Source organism: Malus domestica, chromosome 08 (assembly GCF_042453785.1).
Source record: "Malus domestica chromosome 08, GDT2T_hap1".
NCBI lineage: Eukaryota > Viridiplantae > Streptophyta > Magnoliopsida > Rosales > Rosaceae > Malus > Malus domestica.
This window is the reverse complement of record NC_091668.1, coordinates 6,353,448-6,377,124: the sequence shown is the minus strand read 5'-3', so window position 1 is coordinate 6,377,124 and position 23,677 is coordinate 6,353,448. Positions and strand designations below refer to the sequence as shown.

At 35.0% G+C, this 23,677-nt stretch overlaps 1 protein-coding gene and 2 long non-coding RNA genes across 10 annotated transcripts; all 3 read right to left on the bottom strand.

Annotated features, from left to right (window-relative positions):
* Positions 1 to 682: 682 nt before the first annotated feature.
* On the bottom strand, positions 683 to 10,723 carry LOC103434122 (probable disease resistance protein At4g27220). 8 transcript variants are annotated; one of them, XM_070826125.1, is made up of 9 exons: positions 10,281 to 10,723; positions 9,066 to 9,249; positions 7,965 to 8,104; positions 7,781 to 7,861; positions 3,510 to 5,890; positions 2,960 to 3,325; positions 2,431 to 2,796; positions 1,662 to 2,324; positions 683 to 1,533 (listed from the first exon to the last, which is right to left on the bottom strand). In XM_070826125.1, exons 5-9 carry the CDS (start codon positions 5,883 to 5,885, stop codon positions 814 to 816), a joined length of 4,491 nt encoding a protein of 1,496 aa, XP_070682226.1. In that variant the 5' UTR covers positions 5,886 to 5,890; positions 7,781 to 7,861; positions 7,965 to 8,104; positions 9,066 to 9,249; positions 10,281 to 10,723; the 3' UTR covers positions 683 to 813. The 8 variants fall into 8 exon arrangements, with proteins under 8 accessions (XP_070682226.1, XP_070682225.1, XP_070682230.1 ...); XM_070826124.1 differs by having other exon boundaries at positions 3,510 to 5,887; positions 10,281 to 10,718; XM_070826129.1 differs by having other exon boundaries at positions 10,304 to 10,670.
* A 4,408-nt stretch (positions 10,724 to 15,131) lies between these two features.
* LOC139198245 (uncharacterized) lies at positions 15,132 to 15,664 on the bottom strand. Its single transcript, XR_011583600.1, has 2 exons — positions 15,528 to 15,664; positions 15,132 to 15,439 (listed from the first exon to the last, which is right to left on the bottom strand). It is a non-coding gene; the product is annotated as an uncharacterized lncRNA (long non-coding RNA).
* Position 15,665: 1 nt separating this feature from the next.
* LOC103439856 (uncharacterized) lies at positions 15,666 to 16,565 on the bottom strand. The gene is made up of 4 exons (XR_011583599.1): positions 16,385 to 16,565; positions 16,261 to 16,292; positions 16,095 to 16,157; positions 15,666 to 15,936 (listed from the first exon to the last, which is right to left on the bottom strand). It is a non-coding gene; the product is annotated as an uncharacterized lncRNA (long non-coding RNA).
* Positions 16,566 to 23,677: the final 7,112 nt, after the last annotated feature.

Here is a 23,677-nt window from a genome sequence, read left to right as displayed (position 1 = left end):
TGCTTTATCATTAACATTTAATCACTATATTGCCAATTTTAGTTCCAATCAATTTAACACGTGAAGTTTAGTTTCTAATCATTTTTACGTTTGACATTGAATAGATTATTTGTACAATATTGTGAATCAAAGATTTCAAAAGTGTCAACTAACTGGAATCCCATTCTTCGTATATCCAAAAAAGGAATGATTTGTGAATTGGAATTAACCTCTTGTAATAGGTCATGTCTTACTAATATCAATCAATTTGATTCTATTTATTCAAAGAAAATGATTCATTGTCCCATGACAATCAAAAGTGTTGATACAAAAGGTTTGATCTTTTGGGAAAAACGATAAAAAGGGTTGAATTTAATTTTGATATATGATTGAGAATATGTGCTTTCGAAAGGTTTCAGTTTTTTGTGTTCTTACGTTTATGTCTCTAAAAGCACCTTAATTTTGTGATTAATTTTTTTTTTTTTCATTTTGAAGATGTAATTGGCGGAGAGAATGTTGCGTCTAAAAGCACCTTAATTTTGTGATCAATATACACACCACTCTTAGGCACATACATAGTTAGAACTTTCTACACCTTCAACAATGTTTCAAACACCGCAACAACGTGCGGATACATCAGCTTATGAAAACTAAAAATCATAAGCAAAAAATTATTTTAAACTATTCAAAATTTAATTTAAAATGGGCAGAAAATTGTCTTCATTAAAACCCAAAACCATTATACTCAGAAATAACAAACATGTTAACAAGAGAACTAACTATGCAGCAAAGTTGTTAATTCTTTATATATATTGTGTAGTTTTGCCATCACGACTACCAACGATACCAAAAATATTGTGTTGGATTCTCTGTTAACCGCACTCCTTGTAGTTGTGGGGAACTCTTCCACTCAGAGCTGTTGATCTTCAACTTAGGGCATTCATATATATTTACAGTTTTCAAGGATGGGAATTTGACAATGCAATTTCCAGAGAAGAAATCTTGCAGACTTGGTAGCTCGTAAAGTACCAAACTTTGCAACTGGCAAAAAGAAATCTCACCATCATTTCCTGCATCATCTCCATCCGATGTCGTTGCCCCTATTTCTGTAATTGTTTTACAATCCCCAACCACCATTTCTCTTAGCCGCTTTAAAGTTTTGGCTATCGTATATGTTGCCAAATGTTTCAAGCTGTGACAACCATGTACTTCCAAAGTTGTTAAATTCTTGAAGGGAATAGCAGATGACCCTATATCCTTCAATGCAACACAAGCCCACACTTCTAGAACTTCCAAGTTTGGAAAAACTGGGCCTGCCCCTGGGAAATTCTCGTTGCGTAGATGCGTCAACTTCCACATATCGTGAAGCTTCAAAACACTCATATGTGGGAAGGACGCATCTGGATTTTCATTATTCTCAAATAAAGAAACATTCTGGCCCCACATAAACTTCAACGATTTTAGTTTCCTAAACAACTGTGATGTGGATGGACCGCACCATATCTCCATGTCTCTGTCTAAGGTCATCGTTTCCAAGTTGGGGAATGATACATCCTGAAATATTACCAACGCAAGAATGATAAACGGCAACAAAAATAATAACACAAGGATATTTTTTTTCTTCTATGAAGTAGCTTGAAAGGCTAACTTTCGTTTAAGAAACTTGTGTAATGTATTTTTACCTTGTCAATTAAGAAGAGAGAGTGTTTAATTGGAGTGTCAAGACCGTCAAACTCATGCTTCTGGAAACTTGAAATTTTGGAGACAAAAATATCCAATTTACCACATCGCCTCACCTCCACTTGTTCGAGTAGCGGCCATTCTGAAGCATGGATTCCTGGGTAGAAGCTCTTAAGTTGGTCTAGACCGATAAAACCAATATATGTTGCTTTTGGAAACACAAACTTAGGCATCATTTCTAGTCCCTCTTCCTTGGAAACGATTTCCTCCATTCCATCACAATGAAGCACGCTCAGGACTCGTAGTTGCTGAAGACCTCTGGCCACTGAGCATGGAAAAATATATTTCAATTTCTCACACTCTTCTATTGATACCGAATCTAGATTTTCACAACCAGACATTTTCAACTGAGTTGTAGACGTGTCTGGTGTTTCTTTGATCTCAAAAACCACCTCTAAACGATCGCACCTACTTATCCGTAAACTTCTTAAAGCATTCAATCTCCCTGCAATACTAGGTGTAATGATGCTTATTAGTCTACCGCAGCGACGAACGTCGACATCTCTAAGTTTGTAGAAAGAGCCTGGATCAAGTTGGTTGTGCCATATTGTAGTCAAAATAGATAGCTCACGGATGGACAATTTCTCCAACTTTGGAAAGCCTACCTGTATTTGAATTATGAAATTGTTAAATTCTTTTTTTGTCGAACTGAATATATTAGACATAAGAATAATGATCAATAAAAGAGAAACAATAGTATAACAATTTTACCTTGTCGTCAAAAAGAAAGTATACTTCTTTAGTCTCAAGTTTAGGATCAAAGACAAATCCCTTTAGTTCTTCACAATTCTCAATTTCCAAACCCTCCAGAGACGGAAACTGGACATTACAGCTTGCTGAGCAGAATCTAGAGAGTTTTGGAAGTTCTCTTAGCTTCAAATGTTGTAGCTTACAAAACATGGCATATGTTTTTTCTTCACCATATTCTTTTGTCGAAACTATCTCTTCCAATGATTTACACCAGGTTATCTCAAGTTCTTGAAGTTGTACAAGATTTCTAGCCATGGAAGACGATAACACAAAAGTTAAACAAGTACAATCATCCACCACCAAGCTTGTTAAGTTTGGCAACACAACCTGCAGTATTTGTACATTCCATTTTTAAGATAAGAGAATTCACATTAATTGTTATTATCTAGTCAAATGGTATCTTTAGATAAAAAAAATTATACCAATAGATATTTCTTGATACGTACTAGATAAAACTGAACCACTTCAAATGCTCAAATAATAGTTTTACCTTGTCGTCAAAAAGCAAGTATACTTCTTCAGTCTCAGATCTAGGATCAAAGACAAATCCCTTCAGTTTTTCACAATTACGAATTTCCAAACTCTCCAAAGACGGAAACTGGACATTACAGCTTGCTGAGCAGAATCTAGAGAGTTCTGGAAGATCTCCTAGCTCCAAATGTTGTAGCTTACAAAACATGACATCTGTTTTTCCTTCACCATATTCTTTTGTCGAAACCATCTCTTCCATTGATTCACATTTGGTTATCTCAAGTTTTTTAAGTTGTACAAGATTTCTAGCCATGGAAGATGATAACACAAAAGTTAAACCAGTACAACAACACACCTCCAGGCTTGTTAAGTTGGGCAACACAACCTGCAGTATTTGTACATTCCATTTTTAAGAGAAGAGAATTCACATTAATTGTTATTATCTAGTCAAATGGTATCTTTAGATAAAAAAATTATACCAACGTATATTTCTTGATACGCACTAGATAAAAAAAGAAAAGAACGAGTACTAATGGCATAAATGGGAAAGAATGACACTAGTGGCATACCTCTTCAGTAATGATGTGTGTAAATTGGGCATTGTTTTCGACATGGAGATGCTTGAGTTGTTGAAAATCTTCACTACCTGAGTGGTACACAATATTATCAGCTCCCTCCGACCCATCCAAGTACAAATCTTCACATGATCTCTTCAACAGCATTTCTAGACCATGGTCCAATTCACAGCCAGTTGGGAGCTTTAGCCTCAATGTGTTGAGGGTTTCATCCACATTGTACCATGCCAACGAAGCACCGATTAAAATTTGGTATCTTTTTAACTTGCCAGCGAACAAGTCCGTCGGAATACTGCCAGCATCTGGAACATGTATGCTTAATGCAGCTAAATGAGGCAAGTCCTTCAGTTCTGAAAGGCTAGCATTACTTCTTTCTCCGCTTACTCCTTCGGGCACCCATCCGTTGAAGCTCTCTTTCATTCTCAAGTCTTCTAGACTTGTCAAACGTGATATAACATTAGGTGAAATGACTTCAAGTTGAGAGCAGCCGCTTAAATCCAGCAGTCGAAGACGAGTCAATTTCCCTATTTCTTCAGGCAACACTTCAAACTGGGAACATATAAAGCTGAGAATTTCTAGTTGCGATAGCTGTCCGACTAGAGTTATGTCTTCCAACACGCAATGATCCAAACACAATGTCTGAAGATTTTGTAGGAGATGAAGAGATTGAGGCAGTGACGAAAAGTTTGCATTGTTTAAATCCATAACTTTAAGCTTTTTCATCTCCACAAAAAAGTTACCTGGTATTTCAAGCAAGCCACCATCATGTTCCAAATGAAACAACTCCAGTTGTTGGCATTTCAAAACTTCAGGAAGCCTAGGGATGTTTTCGCAAGACAAAGATATCATTGTGCAATTTTCAGAAAACTCCTCATTGTTTGGCCATTCCTTCAAGTCATCTCCTTTTACTCTTAGTAAGGCACGTTGGTCTTCGGATGCAATCGAGATGGCAACATCACGTAACAAATCATGCATTGTGATTGATGTATTGTCTTCGGAGTCGAGTAACAGACAAAAGTCTTTAAGCTCTTCAATCCGCGTGTGCAACGCATTTTGTGCATGCTCCACTGAATCAATGTTCTTAAAAAAACCCAAACCAAATGTATATTTCAACAAGCTTGTCAGAGAAGTGTAGCTTCCCCCGAGACGTACCAAAATTCCACAGATCAAGAATAGTGGCTTAAGCTTTTGATCATCCAATTGATTGTAACTCCACTTTAAAACCGAGTATGCTTCTTGTTCGGCTGAGTCTTCATTGTCAAACACTTCTAGGTATCTCAAGGCATCATTCCATACTGGTAAAGTACTTCTATTTCTTAAAGAGCTTGCGACTGTGACAACCAAAAGTGGCCAACCCCGGCATTTTTTGGCTACTTGGGTTGCCACAGTTCGTATTGCGGGATTTTTAACAACACCACCTGCCTTTGCCTCAAATAAACTCCAAGCTTCTTCCTCGTTTAAAAATTGAAGCTCAAAGTCTTTTTGCAACCGCTTCTCTGAGGATAGCGATTTTCGAGTTCTGGATGTCAACAGGATTCTACAAGTCGGCAGACAAGGTAGTCCTACACTCTGCAAGTCAATGCTTTCCAAAATGTTGTCTAAAATTACAAGAACTTTCTTGTCTTTTACCCTGTCACATAGACGAGGTGCTCTTACTGGCATAGTTTCGCTTTCTTTAACTTCCATACCCAACTTTATGGCAATTTCTTTTTGAATTCCTTCAAGGTCCGGATTTTGCACACTTGTTACCATAACCGCATCAGCAAATAACTTCTCATTTACAGCTTGCTTAAGGACTTCTTCAACGAGTGTGGTCTTCCCCACGCCGCCAATACCATACACCAAAATCAGGCGGGTATTAGGAGTTCTCAGTTCATCCATGATTTCCTCTACAGTTGAAGTCCTCGAATCAAATGCCTCATAATGTTTGTCAGAAACCATGCATACCTCTTGTGGGCGGACATTGTACGAAATGTCCTGCCTAGCGAAATTTCCTTTGTCGTAGAGCTCAACAACCGCCTGCTCCAACTTTTTTGATCTCCTGCCTAGCTTGTAACGGAGCACCGGGTTTGGACAAACCCCACGGAGACAGCTCATCTTTGTTGATCTCCTGCATAATTCGTTCGCCTTCTCGGTGATCTCATCCACGCTTTTCAGCCAGTTCTGGACGACAGTGTGGATTTTTTCACCTTTGTCTTCAGCTCCAACAACGTCGCGCTGTAGCCGCCCTCTAGCGGCACTTAATTCGTTCACTCGAGTCTGTAAACTCTCAAGGTTTCTGTTGCAGTGAACTAGGTAACCCACTTGACGTATAGCTGGTTCAACTGCATACTCGGCAACTTTTCCGACAATTTGATTAACAATCTCCATGCCTGCTGATGAATACAAATTAAATTAGAAAAAAAGGAGCTCAAGAAATACTTTGCTTTTCTAATTGACTTACGAGTAATCTTTCAACAACTTATAAATAAACACACTACATTTCAAAGTGTATTATGAAAAACGGAAACCACTTCTTGAAAAAGATTACTTTTTGAATAAAACCTTGTCTAAGATTAGAAACTAACTCTAGTTTTTTGGCATTTAGTTGTAATTTTCGAATATTAATTACGTTTTAATAAAGTGGGGTTCACTAAATGGGATTGGACTGGACTAGACTAGCGGTTAGTCTAATACCGTGTTCGTTCCGTGCTGGGATTAACATTAATGAGACTAAGGAGGACTCGCATTGACAAAACCCTTCGCTAAGAGGGCTTAGTAAGACCCCCTAATAACCATGGGACTGCTAAGACCTCCCTCTGCTCTTCTCCCTGTGTTGCTTGCTTTCTGTCCTCGCTCCAGCCAAATCACACCACCAGACCACCACACTCTCTCGCTCTCTTCTCGTTTGCTACTCGACTACGACGATGGCTCCCTGGGTGAGCAAATCTAGATTGTCGTTCACCCAAAGCTCGACGCAGACGTCGATGCCGATCTGCGCGTTCGCGCTCGCCCACACCATCTGCAAATCCAAGCCATCGCCATCTCTCACTTCCCCGACTCCATAAACCCCGACTTGTCGCCGATCAGCTAGCCATGCATCGCTGGAGGCCTGTTCCGCCGCTCCACAGACTTGGAGCTCCGATTGAATCCACGGACTTGGAAAGCTCTCTCCAATTGGGATCTTGCACCGAACAAAAACCTAAAAAACCAAGCTCGATTCTTCGTTTTGCAAAAAAAAAAATTGGCAATTAATCGGAAAAAAAAAAGAGGGAATGGAAGGAGAGCGTGGGACAGAGAGAACGAGGGAGAAAAAGATGGAGGCTTCCAGTGAGAAGGAGGGTTTTATTAGAATAAAAAAAAATTAATTAATATAATATTATTATATATGAATTAAAAAATATAATATTGTAGTTTGTTATTATCCTTCTTTTTAGTCCGACACTGCACCAAACGTTTCACTAAGTCAGTCCAGCTTGGTAGAGTCTAAGCCAGTCCAGCTTAGTCCCAGAAGCTAGTCTAGTCCGAGATAGTCCGATGCAACAAACGCTCCCTAGGTGTGGACTTGGTTTCATTAGACAAGTGTATGCACCAAATTAGTTTTTTAGATTGAAGGGCTCAGAGTAATTGTCTTTATTTGGTAGTGAAGGAGAAGAGATAAGAATGTATGAAGGATGCTGAGCTGCTACTATTAGCTCAAGCATTTCATCTCTAAATTTCTCTGATTTTCTTCATTCTTTCTCAAGATTACATCACGTATGTACACTGAACTATTGCAGATTTAACATAAACACGATAAATAATCAATACACTGACTAAAAAGTACAAGCTTGCATGGCACCAGATTTAGAAGCAAACCAAATGCCCCATTGTTTACCAAAAAACTCACGATTGTTGATTTTTTTTTTTTTTTTTTTTTGTATAAAAATTATAGGGTTCATTTTTATGACTTAGGTTTAAGCGATAACGAGTTTAGGATTCTGTTCAAAGGCCGAGTCCTAAACCCTAAATTATAAGCTACACTAGCCCACATCCCGATTCCGACACCCTTATCTATCCATTTGTCATGTTCCAATTGATTCTTATTTGTAAAATTTCTTTAGTGTTATAAAGTAAATCGATTCTACAAACTATTGAATCCGGAGCATTTTTCTCTGTTATTACGGGCCTAATTACATGTGAAAAGCCCCTAAATCAAATCAAATATGAAGACAACCACCAAATTACCATAAATGAGATCCAAGATTCAAACTCAAATCAAATATGGTTATAATTAAAGAACGTACCCTTAGCTCTGTTGGTTATGGATGAAGTGAGTTGCTCTTCAATATATACGTTCCTTGGAGCACCAATACAAATCGGTCGTTCTGTAAATTGAGAATAAGCTAATGAAGTAAGAAGGAAGAGAACGTAATAATTTCTTTTTTTTTTCTTGCAAAGTTCTACTGGATAAGGATAGAGTGTGGTTACCTAGTGTTTTTTTTTTTTTTGGATTGGAGTTTGGTTCAAACCAATTGGAGAGGACTTTTTTTTCAGCAATTCAGCAAGACTTCACCACTACCAACACTCTTAGCTAGATAGAGAACGTTGTATGAGTGCATCGTTATTATCTACAAACATGGAATTGGAAAAGATATAACTGTTAATTCAACCTTGAACCAACTTCTGCCTATGTACAATGACAAAAACAAATCACAATTTCAACTCACTCTCTCATCAGAACGTATAAAATAATCTGAATTAAAAAATTCACAGATTAAAATTATGATATTTATAAATCTCAAAATCACAAAACTTCCAAATTTAAACAAAACAAACTCCACGTATGTGTTTTTCAGGTTATAATCTCAAGCATAATAGACTTGCGTACAATTTTTATAAAACAACACTTATACCAAAATTTACTCACATTCTTAGTTGTAAGTTATTGATTTGGTAAAAGTTGGTGACTCATATAATGTAAGGAAAACTAATGAAAACTGCTTGAAAACTTGAGTTTAAACGATAATGACAAAATAAAGGATAAATGAATGGTACCAAGATTAACTTTTTAGTGTAAAAATGTGGTTATTTTGTTAAAGTGAACAGTACCGGAAGCTTTTCGTTACATTCATAGCTTTTTTAATCAATTTTAACATACAATTAATAATATCGGTTGTATACTTACAGTCGTTCTTTCCAAAATTTGTGTTCTCAGATTTTTATTTATTATTAATTCATAAGAAAACATTTTTTTTCAGAAAAGAAAAAAAAGGCATAGAATGCAGTAAATAACATATTCAATGAGCTAAGAAAACTAAAAAGTTACTCATTGCATCAACAAATATAGCTAGTGAGTCTGCTTGACTGTGGCTAGGAAAAAACTGAAATGTTTCTATGAATCTTTCCGGCCTTCGGAATAGGTCCTTTTAAAAAAAAAAAAAATTATCCATGAGTTCCAAATAAACTGAAACCTGTAATAATGCTGAAAAGCATATCTGATGAAAGGAATGATGAATGAAAAAATAAAATCAAAGAAGGAGAAAATGTGAACTTCCCAAATTAGTGTTACACTACAACACTAGCAATCACCTTGTTTATGTTAAAAAAAAATAGTTTAAATAATGTTTTGTTGGAAAATAGCATTAGCATGCCAGCTGTCATCGACTTGAGCACTATGGAGAGAATAATTTGCTTCAGTGTTCTTGAACTTGCAAACATTTGAAGCACATCGCAAATTGTTGTTCTATGTCACTACCAATGGAGTTGACAATAGCTGGCACCCAAAAAAGCAAATAATTTGTTATTAAGCATGCAAACAATATATTCACATTTATCAAAACAATTATTTCTATTAAATACAAATTAAAGCAGATTAAATATCTATCTTATTTACTAAAACTAATCATGGTGGAACAACACAATCATATACTTAACATGAAAATTCTTTTACTTTTCAAAAATCTTTATATACTTTCCAATCATTAGCTCATATGAATTAAAATTTAAAATTTGAATTTTTTTATTTTATAATAACATGGTGAAAACACTTCTAAACAACTTAATCACCAAGTGAGTTAAGAATTATCAAAAAGTTGATAAAATTATATTGGTAAATTTATATCAGAAAAGTTGAAATATCTCAGGACAAATAGATTGGTAACTATTAACGTAAAATATTAATTAATTGAAACCATTGAGGAAAAGATCGAATTTGAGAACATTTTTTTCAACAGATTGTGCTTCGTTCTTCACATTAGATTATCTTGATTAGAGAACGATCAAATAAGTAATTGAAGGGTATTCAATTAAAATTTAAAGTAATTGTATAAAATTCAACACATTCAATCATGATTTTATGATAGGTTATTAAAATTCTTAAAATCCGATTGTATTCAATTAGAATTTTAATGAAATTTATACTTTCTAAGCGTATTCAATTACAAATTAAGAAATTTATTTAAAGAACTGAAAAAGTTAAGAAATTATAGAAAATTTGAGAATTTTAAGTATTCATAAATCTCACTCTCTTCTATAAAAAAATTTAAAAAATTAAATCAAAAGTTATAAAAAAATCTCTACAAATCAATTAAATTACATAAAAATTCATGAATTTATAAAATTCATTAAAATCTTTTAAATTCTGAATTGAATACGTGCACCTAGCACTCGACAATTCACCGTAAAAAAATAGAACCATTATCCCTCATAAAAAAATATGAACTATTATCCTTATTGCGATGTATTTAGTGGGATCACAAACAATCCCATGATATCTCATAATATCATGAGGGCATAAACGCATACAATTATCAAGAAGAACACAGAACCATTAACCCACTTCTCCACCGCCTTGACCGCTTTGATTTTTGGGTGAGTTTGGGTGGTGTTTGGAGGTGATACGGTGGGTTTTGCCGAGAGGGAGAAGGAGAGTTGCAGAGGGGGCCAGATGGGAGGAGTTTGTGAGGGATGAGAGAGAGTGACAGTATTGGAAGATGGAGGAGTCTGAGTGTAATGAGAGATCAAGTGAGGCGTGGGAGAGAGGAATTAGTGGGTGGGGTGCAATGATGAGAGAGGAATTATCTAGAAGAACACAGAACCATTAACCCAATTCCGGAGGATTCTCTATGGGAAGATCCTGAGAATATTCAGGTTGTTGTGTCCGTTCATGTAAATTGGACTGTTAAAAATTATTTTAAATATTTTTATTTTATATTAAATATAAATAATATTTGACTGATCTACAATATACGGACATAATTTAAAGATTTTTAAGATCTAGACCCGAAAAGGATCCTTCTGGAATTCCGGAGATCCAGCTGGAGGGCAGTTTCGGCACATCAACGAAGAAAAAGGAAATAGATGGCGGACGCGTGGAAACTGTACAAAAAAAGTGTGGAAACGCGTATTGTTGACGTGCATTATTGACTCACCGAAAGGAAGGAAACTTGCCAGAAGTGAAGAAAAATGGGACCTGATGGGTTGTCAGCCACCCATGTGCAATCCCAATTGCTTTATTTTGATCGGACGACATTGATCTGGACGGTCCTGATTCAAAATTATTAATTTTAGATTTTAAATTTATAAATACATTAAATCTAAGGTCGAATATGATATATTTAACTGTAAAAAACAGAGATATAACGGTTTAAAATTAAATCAACATACAATGCTTTGTTTCAAGAAAATAATCAGTTTAGTGTTTTTTCATTATATATCGGAGTCTAATTATTTTTCGGTTAAAATGTTTATGAAATTAAATTAAGAAAAACTAATGAAAATGGCTTGAAAATTTTGAGTTTTAATGATAAGGACAAAATAAAGAGTAAAGTAAATAGTACCATGATTGACTTTTTAGTGTAAAAATGTGGTTTTTCGTTAAAATGAACAGTACCGGGAGCTTTTCGTTAAAGTTCCCATTAAATTAAGGTAATCTACATAATTTTTAATTTTTTAAAAGGTTACTTAATGAACATAATTCAACTTAAATTGATTTCTTAATAATCTTTGGTTAAAAATTTAATCCATAACTGTTGGAACAGAAAAACTATTTTTGAGTTAAAACCTAAATTTTTTGTCTTAAAATTTGAAGATGGTCTTATTGTAGGTATAATATGAGACTTTTTTAGATAAGTAACTGTACAAGATATATGAGATCTGGATCCTGTTTTCACTAAGAATTGAGGAACAATTAAACTAAACAAAAAACCAAAGCAAATGAAGTCAAATAAGAAGATTGAATGAAGGTTGTGATGCTCTTTCTTTGAAGTAAACAAACAGAAAGAAAGAAAAGAAAAAAAAAAGAAGAAGGTTGCTGCAACGAAGAAACTGCAATTATATGCCTAGACCTAAAACTTGGGTCAACTTCTCAGGTTCTAAATGGGTATACAAGAATATGAACGATCGCTTCCAATGTAGCCTAAGAAACTCAATTTTTTGTTTCATATTTATATGTATATGTCTTTCTTGCGGTTAACTCATATGTGCACTCTGGCATGCTAAGTTTTAGCTGAATCCACATAAATCTTGAAAAAACCAAATTAGTTGGGTTTGGAAGAACCGATAAATAAACATGGACATAACGTTTTGCGGATTTGATCAAATATGCAACTTTTCCACTAAAGGGGCAACGATGAGTCGGATGAATTGGATGGGTGATAGAAACCAGAGGGCTTTTTCAATTCTTGTGATGTTTTGAGTGCTTTTTATTACAACGATATTCTACTTTGAAGAGAGAATTTGAGCTAAATAAGAAAATATACCATACATAATTAATTATTGAACTCGTCATCTATATTAGTTGAACATAAGAATTTTTATTTATTAATGTAGAGAAATATCATTAGAATATAATGTTACTACATACACAAAGATCATTAGAACCTTTTAATGTTGTGTCATTTTTAGCTTGGATTTGCAACTCAAATCATAGAGCACTTACCCACGAAACAAAATGAAGAGCAAAACAAAATGTTATGGAGTTTGTGTAAGGGAACAATAGTTCAGTTGATTAAAAATATTTGTTTTGTATTCAAAATCTCTAAGTATAATTTTCTCTTCCTCAATATCGCTTGTACAAGATAGAAGAATAAAATTTGTGGGGTTGTTAAGAGTTTCATCTTGTACTCCCTCATCTTACCATTAAATTACACCACACTGATAGTGCCATAGTGGGCTACAAGCAAAGGCACACTTCACATATTAAAGATTATGGAGTTTTAACGAAAAACCCACGGTATTATTCACTTTAACGAAAAACCACATTTTTACACTAAAAAGTCAAACCTGGTACTATTTACTTTACTTTTTATTTTTTCCTTATCATTAAAACTCAAAGTTTTTAAGCTCTTTTCATTAGTTTCCTTTAAAATTATTCAAAAGGTGTTTAGCCCCAAAAAGTGTAAGCAATTAATGCTTAATTTATACTATTACTAAAGAGAAGATAACAATTATGTCCCTATTTTTGATACATAATATTTTAAGACAAAATAATAATTATATAACTTTTGAGAAAATAATAATCATATCTTTATTTTTTCTATTTTAATTTATATTAAGAAAAAATATATTTTTATTAAAAAAAATTATGTGTATGAACAATTTTATTTTATTTTATTTTTAATTAAAGGGTGTGATTAATTTTTTAAATTTAAAAAAAGGGTATGGACAATGACTAATGGGAGTGCGATGATGAGTCAGATTGATTGGATTGGTTCTGGAGGGCAGATGACAGACACGTGTAAACTGTAAAAAGGGTATGGAAACGCGCATGATTGATCAAAAGTGAAGGAAATTCGTCGAAAGTTGAAGGAAAAAGAAAAGTGAAGGAAAAAGGGACAGGATGAGGGAAGTGGGGCCCCGCATGATGGGTTGTCGGCAGCCCATGTGCAATTCCAATTGCATTATTTTGTTCATTCGGCATTGATTTGGACCGTTGGCTATTTAATTTTAAATTTATAAATACATTAAATTTAACAGATGAGATTGAATATGATAAATCCAGCATTAAAAATAGAATAACAGTCCAAAGTTAAATCAACAGCTACTGCCATGTCTTGTTTCGAGAGAATACTTGGTTTGGTGATTTTCATTATATATCTGAATTTAACTCTTTTATAAGTTAAAATGTTCATAAAAATAAATTAGAATAATTTATTTTATTTTTATTTTTTAAAAGGATACTTAATGGACATAATTCAGCTTAAATTCTTTTCTTAATAATTTTTGGTTAAAATTTTAACCTAGAACCATTGAAATAGAAAAACTATTTTTAGGTTAAAATCTAAATTTTTTGTCCTAATGTTTAGAGATGGTCTTGGTATATGTATAATATGAAACTTGGTTTTTTAGATAACTAAATCTTGCTTTGGTGTAAGATATATGCTTTCACTAAGTTCATTCACTAAGAATTTAGGAACAATTAAAACAGAACAAAAAACGAAGCAAATGAAGTCAAATAAGAGAATTAATTAATGAAGGTTGTGATGCTCTTTCTTTGAAGGAAACAAAACAGAAAGAAAAAAAAAAAGGAGGTTGCTGCAATGAAGAAACTGCAATTATATGCCTAGACCTAAAAGTTTGGTCAACTAGACATGGATCCTCTCCGGATCTAATTGTTCTAATCGACCAAATCTATGTATTCGGACCATTGAAATTTGATCCAACAGCTGCAAACATGGATCCACTTTAAAATTTATAATAACTTTAGCCGTTGGATCAAATTTCAATGACCCAAATACATGGATTTGGTGGGTTAGGATAATTGGATCAAGAGAGGATCCATGTCCAAGGGTATACAAGAATAGTAACGATCGCTTCCAATGTAGCCTAAGAAACTCAAATTTTTGTTTCATATTTATATATACGATGACTTTATGTGGCAACGCTATTCGGCGGCGACTATTTGCATTCACATTTACAAATCTGTTATTTATCGTTTCTGTGACAGGTTTGTATGGGTGTTATGGAAAGCTCTCGTACATATGGTAGCTGTTTAGGGGTTTACTATTATTGTCTCATTTGTGCAAATTCACTTCCAAATTATTTTCTTGATCACTGGAAGATTGTACTCAATTGACACATATGTATTGCTCTCAGTTGATTAATAAAATATCAAATACTGTTGCTCGTAAAAAAAAAAAAAAGAAGGTCTGCTTTTCATAGTGTTTCTTGCAGTTTACCCATATGTGCACTCTGGCATGCTAAGTTTTATAGCTAAACCCACAAAAATCATGAAAGAACAAAATTTAGTTGGGTTTGGGAGAACAGATAAATATACATGACATTACATTTTACGAATTTTGATCAAATATTTAACTTTTTCACTAAAGGGGCAATGATAAGTTTGTGGGAGGGTGCAATGACGAGTCAAATGGATTGGATGGGTGATAGAAACCAGAGGCTCTGAATCATGAGTTACTGAGAAGGAAAGATCTTGAAGAAAATATCAAACAGTTGAGTGTCGCATTTGGTTGTTGGAAGCAAGGAAGAAAATGTTAATAATATCGGTGATATTTTACCGATATTATCGGTTTTTCACGGTAACAATATTTTAATAGGTATCCAATTGGTTTTCGTCTAAATATCGCGATATTATCGATATTATCACAATATTTCCAAAACTATCGCAATATTTTCGATAATATCCCGAGATCACAACCCAAAAATATTTAAAAAATGCTAAGAAGTCTCAACAGATAACTACACTTGATCTTAGCCAAAAGGGCCGAGCAAGGCATGCTTTTCACAGCTTGGGAATGTGGCTTTTATAGGCATGTGTGCTTGCTCATTGCCCTTGTGTGGGCAATGTGGGATTACAGAAACCAAGCTTGGGAATGTGGCTTTTATAGGCCTGTTTGCTTGCTCACTGCCCTTGCGTGGGCGATGTGGGATTACAGAAACCAAAACGTTTGATGCTTGTCCAGGAATTGTGAAGAAGTACCAACATTTTGAGGATTTTCATTGGGCTATGAGAGAAAGATTGAAAACAATCAGGAACTTAGAAAGAGAAAAGGCTTACCAAAATCTGAATGAAAAGTTAAACATCAAAATCACCTTCCCAATTCGATCCCAAAAGGAAAATCACTATTGACTAACCACGATTGGCCTGCTTCTTTTTGTCCAATAATAAAAAATTTCAAGAAATATCGGGAGGAAAATTTGAGATATATCTGTAGGAATTACCCATTGCAATTCTTTGAATTCTATCTTCTCCTCGCAAAACTGCTCATTTCTTTTCTGATGTTGTGTTTGAGAACAGTATGAATATCAAAAGTACATAAAACATAGAGAAATAATACATGTAAACAATTAGCTATAAAAAATAGAGAGAAATAATATCTCTAAACACAATTAGCTAAATCATTTAAAACACAAAATTAGCCAAAAACAATAAAGAATTAAATCATAATCAAAACCTATCGATGATTGTCCATGCATGCTTGCTTTGCGTTCCAACCAAAATCTGCATTGAACAACAATAAAAAAAATTAAAAAAAAAAAAGAACATAGAGAGTAGCATTATGATTGATTATGCCAACATCAAAGCCAAACAATGAAGGAGTGGGAAAGAGAGAGAAATATTAAAATAAAAATCCAAAATAAATAACTTAAGAAACCAACCGTACGGATTTAGAAATTTAAAGCCCTTGTTCTCTTCATGAGTTCTTATTCCTGTGTGGTAGCCTGGTAGATGAATATGAGGGGCAGTTATGAGAAACCAAACGTATGCAATATTGCTTTGCAAAGAGACAACATGGAGTTTATTTGTTTACATATGAATACTAACCTGCAATTTTGAGTGTGACAAACCTTGTTATGCTGGATCCGGTGACAACATACAAAATATTCCAAAATAATCACACAAAAGAATATATGATAAAAATAGACAAAGACAATAGAAACGAAAATACCACTCAAACACCCAATGGCATTAGGATCCTTTGTAAATGGGTTGAAAGCCTCATCACCTCTTTATGATGCGATTCAAAAAAGCATGATCAAATCTCGGAATTGAGTAGCAATAGAAGAATCTAGTGGACTAAAAAAAATCCCAAATAAATTAAAACAGCAAAAAAAAAAAGGAAACAAAAATGGGGCCTTCTATCCTATATTTGTGGACAACGATCAAATGCTAAAGATTAAACAAACATAATATGTTCTACTGCTTAGCAAAAAAAGCTACAAACCCTTTTCTTATCAACAAAAAAAGACAAGTCATTGCACTAGATATACTTTCAAATTACGTTGAGTAGCAACCTGATATATGTATTCGGACGAATTATAAAACAATTGACACACTCCTGAATTCCAAAATTCAATTCTTTTACTTTATATAAACTTGAAAAAACATAATCGGCATCCAAATTAAAGTTTAGTCTTATTCAACGTATTGATTTTCAATCGTTAATTGATATACTATAATTTGGAACTTCAACGCCTAGACGCATGCTTATGTGTAAGAAATTTAAAGTGTCAAATTCGGCACATTATTCTTCATCATTTTATTCACTTCCTTTTTTTTTTTTAATATCCTAAATAAAACCTCCCAATATTGTACTAATTAATTATATATAAATGATTATGGTGTGTTTAAACTTCTTTCATTAATTACTACATATTTTTTACACTCATAATGTTTGCCAGCTCGCTATATAATCAACTTAAATCAGTTAAATCCATCATGCAATGCATTTCCTTCCAATTTTTTGTGATAAACTAATAGATAATTGACTAAATAAACATCCTGCAAAGTTTCAATAAAAATTTCCAAGTTTTTCTTACAATTTCCGTGGTTTCCATGTAATTTTTATCGATATCGATATTATCCCGATATTTCCATCGATATTTCCGTGTTTTCGGACTACCAATATTTCCGATATTACCGATATTTTCTTCTTTGGTTGGAAGACATTGCTCATGTCTTTCCACAGTGAGTTTTAAGTCTAAGATTGAGAGTTTGAGAGCCAAAAATTCAGTTTCAGTACTCAAAACTGTTGAAGGTTGAGATTATCAAGTGGCTTTAGTAGTAGTATTTATGTTGGCCGTAATGCTTGTTTCTTTTCTATTCAGAACAATTCTTTCTAGGGGTGTGATATTCACACACCTAATTTTACTTCTCTCATACCCTTCTAATTTTCAGCCGTTGGATCAGATAAATTGAAAAAGATCAAAGGACAAAAACTAACAAGAGATGTGGGAGAAGTAAAAAGTGGTGCGTGGATAGCACACCCCTTCTTTCTATCTCTTGTGATTATGTATCAAAGTGGATTCTTGGTATAACCCTTTTTAATTCTTGTGATGTTTTGAGGGTTTTTTTCCATGACGATGTTCTACTTTGAGGAAGGAATTTGGGCTAAACGAGATAATATGCCATACATAATTAGGCATTGAACTAGTCATTTATGTCAGTCGAACATGAGAACTTCTCATTTACTAAAATAGAGGAATATCACTGGACTATAGGGTTACTACATATACAAAGATCGTTAGAACCTTTCAAATGTAAAAGATTGTTCTTATGTTTTCGCATCTTTCATTCCAACTTTAATTTTGTGTCATTTTTAGCTAGAATTTGCAACTTGAATCATAGAGCACTTACCCACGAAACAAAATGAAGAGCAAAACAAAATGTCATGGAATTTCTGCAAGAAAACAGTAGTTCAGTTGATTAAAAGTATTTACTCTATATCCAAAGTCTCAAGTCTAATTTTTTTCTCCCTCAATATCGCTCATATAAAATAGAAAAATAAAATTTGTGGGGTTGTTAGAGTTTCATCTTTTACTCCCCACCTTTCCATTACATTCCACCACAGATAGTGCCATAGTGGACTACAAGTAAAGGCACACTTCACATATTATCGATTATTCAAAAGGTATTTAGCCCCAAAAAATTTGTAAGCAATTTGGTTAATTAGGGTTGGAGATAAGATTGTGATGGAAATTGAGGGCCATAAACCATCCCACCATGATGGAGATATCCACATCATGAAAGGTCCCCCACACGAACAACAAAATGTGATAATGCTTTCGAATATGATTTATATTACGGATTTATAAATATAGATTTAAGGGATGAGATTTTGAACTTTTGGGCTCCGGAATTGAGATGAGTTTTTGAGGTATGTTTTCGGTACTTATCTAGTAGGTTATCATACAGCACATCCACACAATACGGGTATGTAGATGTTTATGGCCATAGGACAGTTGAGGATAGATATGGATATGTTCCTTCTCCAGCATCACCTGGAGTCGTACAGCTTCACCTTCGGGTGATGGGGTCTACCATGTTTCTTCACTGGCATAACACAGTGTCGTACAACTTCACATTCAGGTGATGGACAGGTACTGACTTCGGGCGAATGAGGAGTTGATGATATTGATGATATGTTGCGAGTTATATATTAGTTAGAGTGTAAATAGTAGTTTATTGTCTCACATTGGTGAAGTACATATGTAATACCAATTGTAACTCCTATATATACTCCACTTTAGAGATTAATGAATATATAAGAAATTCCCAAATATTGTCATATATATTTTTGGTATTTACCATGTTTAGTTTAATATTGATATTTACCATGTTTAGTTCAATATGGCATCAGAGCAGTTCGCTCTTGGTGACCTGTGTGCTTTAATTGTGTGTCCACATTTTTCGTGATTTCCTTCGTAAAAAAAAAAAAAAAAAAAGAGTGAATAGTGGCACGCTACAGTACAATGCGTGAACATTGGTCATTTACAGTGTCGTAAACAGTGATTGCTACAGTCGTGAATAGTGCTTTGCTACAGTACCGTGAACAGTCTCTGCTACAGTATCTGGTAAATTGTTTTCATTCTGCTGCGTATCTTTTGTGCCTTTATTGTTCGTGATTTTTGTTCAATGGCTCAATATAATCATAGTGTTGTTATGCATCTTGGTGGAACAAATAAATGGATAATAGATACTGGGGCCACTGATCATGTGACTAGTGACCCTAGAATGTTTGATGAATTATGTGACTATGTTCGTGATCCGTATGTTACTAGTGCAAATGGAGCACATTCCCCTGTGAAGGGTGAAGGCACTATCTCTCTGACTCCAACCTTATCATTGGTCCGTGCTTTACTTGTTCCTGATCTTAAGTGCAATCTTTTGTCAGTAGGAAAACTTCTTGATACCTTATATTGTTCTGCTCACTTCTACCCTACGTATTGTTATTTTCAAGATATTCAAACTCAGAAGATAATTGGTCATGGTAAAAGAATAGGGGGTTTGTACATCTTGACTATGGAGGATACTGTTGTTTCTGGTTCAAATAATCATCAAGTTTTAAGTGCTAAAGTGGATGACAGACATCAAATTTGGTTGTGGCATCGACGATTGGACATCCATCATTCAGTTATATGAAACATCTATTTCCTTTTTTGTTTCGCACTTGTAGTGATTCAGAGTTCAAGTGTGAAACATGTGTCATGGCTAAGAGTCATCGTGCTTCATTTACTGTAAGTGATTCTAAAGCTACTTTGCCATTTGATTTGATACATTCTGATGTGTGGGGTCCAGCGAAAGTTACTTCTAATGGATTCCGTTGGTTTGTTACTTTTATTGATGATTGTACTCGGTTAACTTGGGTGTTCTTGATGAAGAATAAGAGTGATTTTCCATTACTTGTTCAAGAATTTTGTACAATGGTGTCTACTCAGTTTCAGACCAAAGTTAAGGTCTTCAGGTCTGATAACGGGGGAGAATATGTGAATCACACTTTGGCATGTTTTTTTCGTGATCATGATATTATTCACCAGACGACTACTCCATTTACACCTCAACAAAATGGTGTGTCTGAACGGAAGAATTGTCAAATAATGGAAGTTGCTCGCTCCTTGATGTTGGATAAATGTGTTCCTAATCATTTGTGGGGTCATGCTGTTTTGTCTGCTGTGTATTTGATTAATTGTGTTCCAAGTAGGGTTCTTGATTTTTAGACATCGTTCGATGTGCTACAACAACATGTTTCTCTTGTTTCTGTATCAAAGCTTCCTCCGAAAGTGTTTGGGTGTATTGCATATGTGCATGTCTACTCTCATCAAGGAAGTAAACTTGATGCATGTGCTCTCCGGTGTGTCTTTATTGGGTATGCTAACAATCAGAAAGGCTATAAGTGTTATCATCCTCCGACTTAAAAAACTTATATTACCATGGATGTCACCTTCCATGAGGAAGTTTCGTATTTTGTGAAGCCCTATTCCGACTCTCCACTTCAGGGGGAGAGGGGGAGTGAAGTGCAGATTCGAAGAGATGGTATGGATGATGTGTTACAGGCAGAGTTGGGAACAAAACCTATTATGTTGCGTGATACTGATCAGTCGACTACAGATAGTGATCGGTCACCTGTTATTCCCGAAATTATTTCTACTGATGATAGATCAGATGTGCCCAGCGAGTTGCCTATTAGTATGTCTGACGAATTGCCTTTTAATGATCGGTTGCCTGCTGCTGATATGTCTAACGAGTTGTCTGATGATGGTTCGTCCAGTGATGATTCTTCTAACAGTTTGGTACAAGATGGTGGCATACATGAGGTAAATTCTGACGATTCTTCTACTTATTAGTTGCCTCCACGAGCTAATCGTGGAAAACCTAAAGTACAATATGAGCCTGATATGCATGCCAAAGCCAAATATCCTATCAACAATTATGTGTCTACTCATCGTTTATCCAAACCATATGCATCTTACATATGCCAGCTATCTAGTGTATCAATTCCAATAAAATTGCAAGATGCCTTGTCTGACCCTAAGTGGGTTAATGCTATGCAAGTTGAGATGGAAGCTTTGGAAAAGAATTATACCTGGGATTTGGTTCCTTTACCAAATGGAAAAAAAGCCATTGGATGTAGATGAGTGTTTACTATTAAGCACAAAGCAAATGGTTCTATTGACCGGTATAAAGCTAGATTAGTTGCTAAGGGTTATACTCAAACCTATGGGGTGGACTATCAGGAAACATTTGCCCCTGTTGCCAAACTTAATACTGTGCCTGTTCTTCTGTCCTTAGCAGTAAACCAGGATTGGCCTCTGTTGCAGTTTGATGTTAAGAATGCTTTCCTTCATGGTGATCTTAAGGAGGAAGTGTATATGGATCTCCCACCTAGTATTGGAACATCTCTTGGAAAAGGTGTTGTATGCAGGTTACGAAAGACTTTGTATGGTTTGAAACAATCTCCTAGAGCGTGGTTTGGGAGGTTTACAAGTTCAATGAAGAAGTTTGGGTATATCCAGAGTCATTCAAATCATACTTTGTTTCTAAAGCGACAAAATGGTAAGCTAACTGCATTGATTATTTATGTTGATGACATGATAGTGACTGGTGATGATCAGAAGGAGATACAACGTCTTCAAAAGTACCTAGCTATTGAGTTTGAGATGAAAGAATTGGGTGAATTGAAGTATTTTCTTGGAATCGAGGTTGCACGATCCAAACATGGTATTTTTCTGTCTCAACGGAAATATGTTCTTGATTTGTTAGCTAAAACTGGTATGTTAGATTGCAAACCTGTTGATACTTCGATTGAGCAGAATCATTGTCTGGGCTTATTTCCAAATCAAGTTCCTACTCATAAGGAACGGTATCAGAGGCTTGTGGGGAGATTAATTTATTTGTCTCACACTCGCCCTGATATTGCTTATGCAGTTAGTGTGGTAAGTCAGTTTATGCACTCACCTAGTGAAGCTCATATGGATGCAGTAATCTGTATTTTGAGGTAATTGAAGATGGCTTCTGGCAGAGGCCTGTTTTTCTCCAAGAATGGTCATTTGAATGTCGAAGGGTATACAGATGCAGATTGGGCAGGTTCTATCACGGATCAGCGATCTACATCTGGATACTTTACGTTCGTGGGTGGTAATTTAGTTACTTGGAGAAGCACAAAAAATGGTGGCTAGGTCAAGTGCAGAAGCTAAGTTTCATGGTATGTAGCATGGTGTATGTGAGTTATTGTGGTTGAAAAAATTGTTGAGAGATCTTGGGTTTAACCCCAAAGGTGCTATGAAACTTCATTGTGATAACAAGGTTGCTATTGAGATTGCTCATAATCTAGTGCAACATGATCGAACAAAACATGTGGAGATTGATCAACATTGCATTAAGGAAAAATTGGATGCTGAAATTATTATGTTTCCGTTTGTGAGATCTGAAGATCAACTTGCTAATGCTCTTACTAAGGTTGTGTCTAATAGTGTGTTTTCCAACTCGCTTGACAAGTTGGGCATGCGTGACATCTTTGCACCAACTTGAGGGGGAGTGTTGAGAGTTATATATTAGTTAGAGTGTAAATAGTAGTTTATTGTCCCACATTGGTGAAGTACATATGTAATACCAATTGTAACTCCTATATATACTCCATTTTGGAGATTAATGAATATATAAGAAGTTCCCAAATATTGTCATATATATTTTTGGTATTTACCATGTGTAGTTTAATATTGGTATTTACCATGTTTAGTTCAATATGATATACCCTCAGCTTCACTAGCCCGGGGCTAATGTCGGTGTGTGTGATGTTATGCGTTCCTTCTTCGGCGTAAGCTTCACCTTCGGGTGATGGGACCTACCATGTTTCTTCCCTAGCGTAACCTAGTGTCGTACAACTTTACCTTCGGGTGATGGACAGGTACTGCCTTCAGGCGACTGTGATACCGCTAGAGAGTACAATATTGATGAGATTTACGGATTTGCCTTCGAGCGGCTATACTACTATTTCCAAGCATTGTTTTATACGCATTGGTTTTAGAATGATTTCATGGCATGCTAGGGTTTTCAGAGAAACCTATTATGTAGTATTATATGTGTTTTCAAAACAGGGGATTAGTATGTTCGTAAATAAAATGATTTTCTTATTAATAGTATTATTATAAACTTCGGTCCACTCACTTTTTATGTTTCTGCGCCCTTCATGATTTAGATTCAAGGCACACAATCCCAGCGTTAGGGCACCTCCGCTCATGCATCTTTGAGTCTCCTCTGTGTAGGACACATTTCTTGGTTCGTACCTTTTTATAATAAATCTTCTACCTTATTCTTGAGTAGTTGTATGCTTTGAACACGATTCTGCATTGATTTATCTCTTTCTAATTACATATTTTATTTATATGCATGTTTAAAATGGCTTCGTCATCCTCGGGTGTAGGCCAGCATATGCCCACCCTGATATTTGAGGATATTGGGTTTG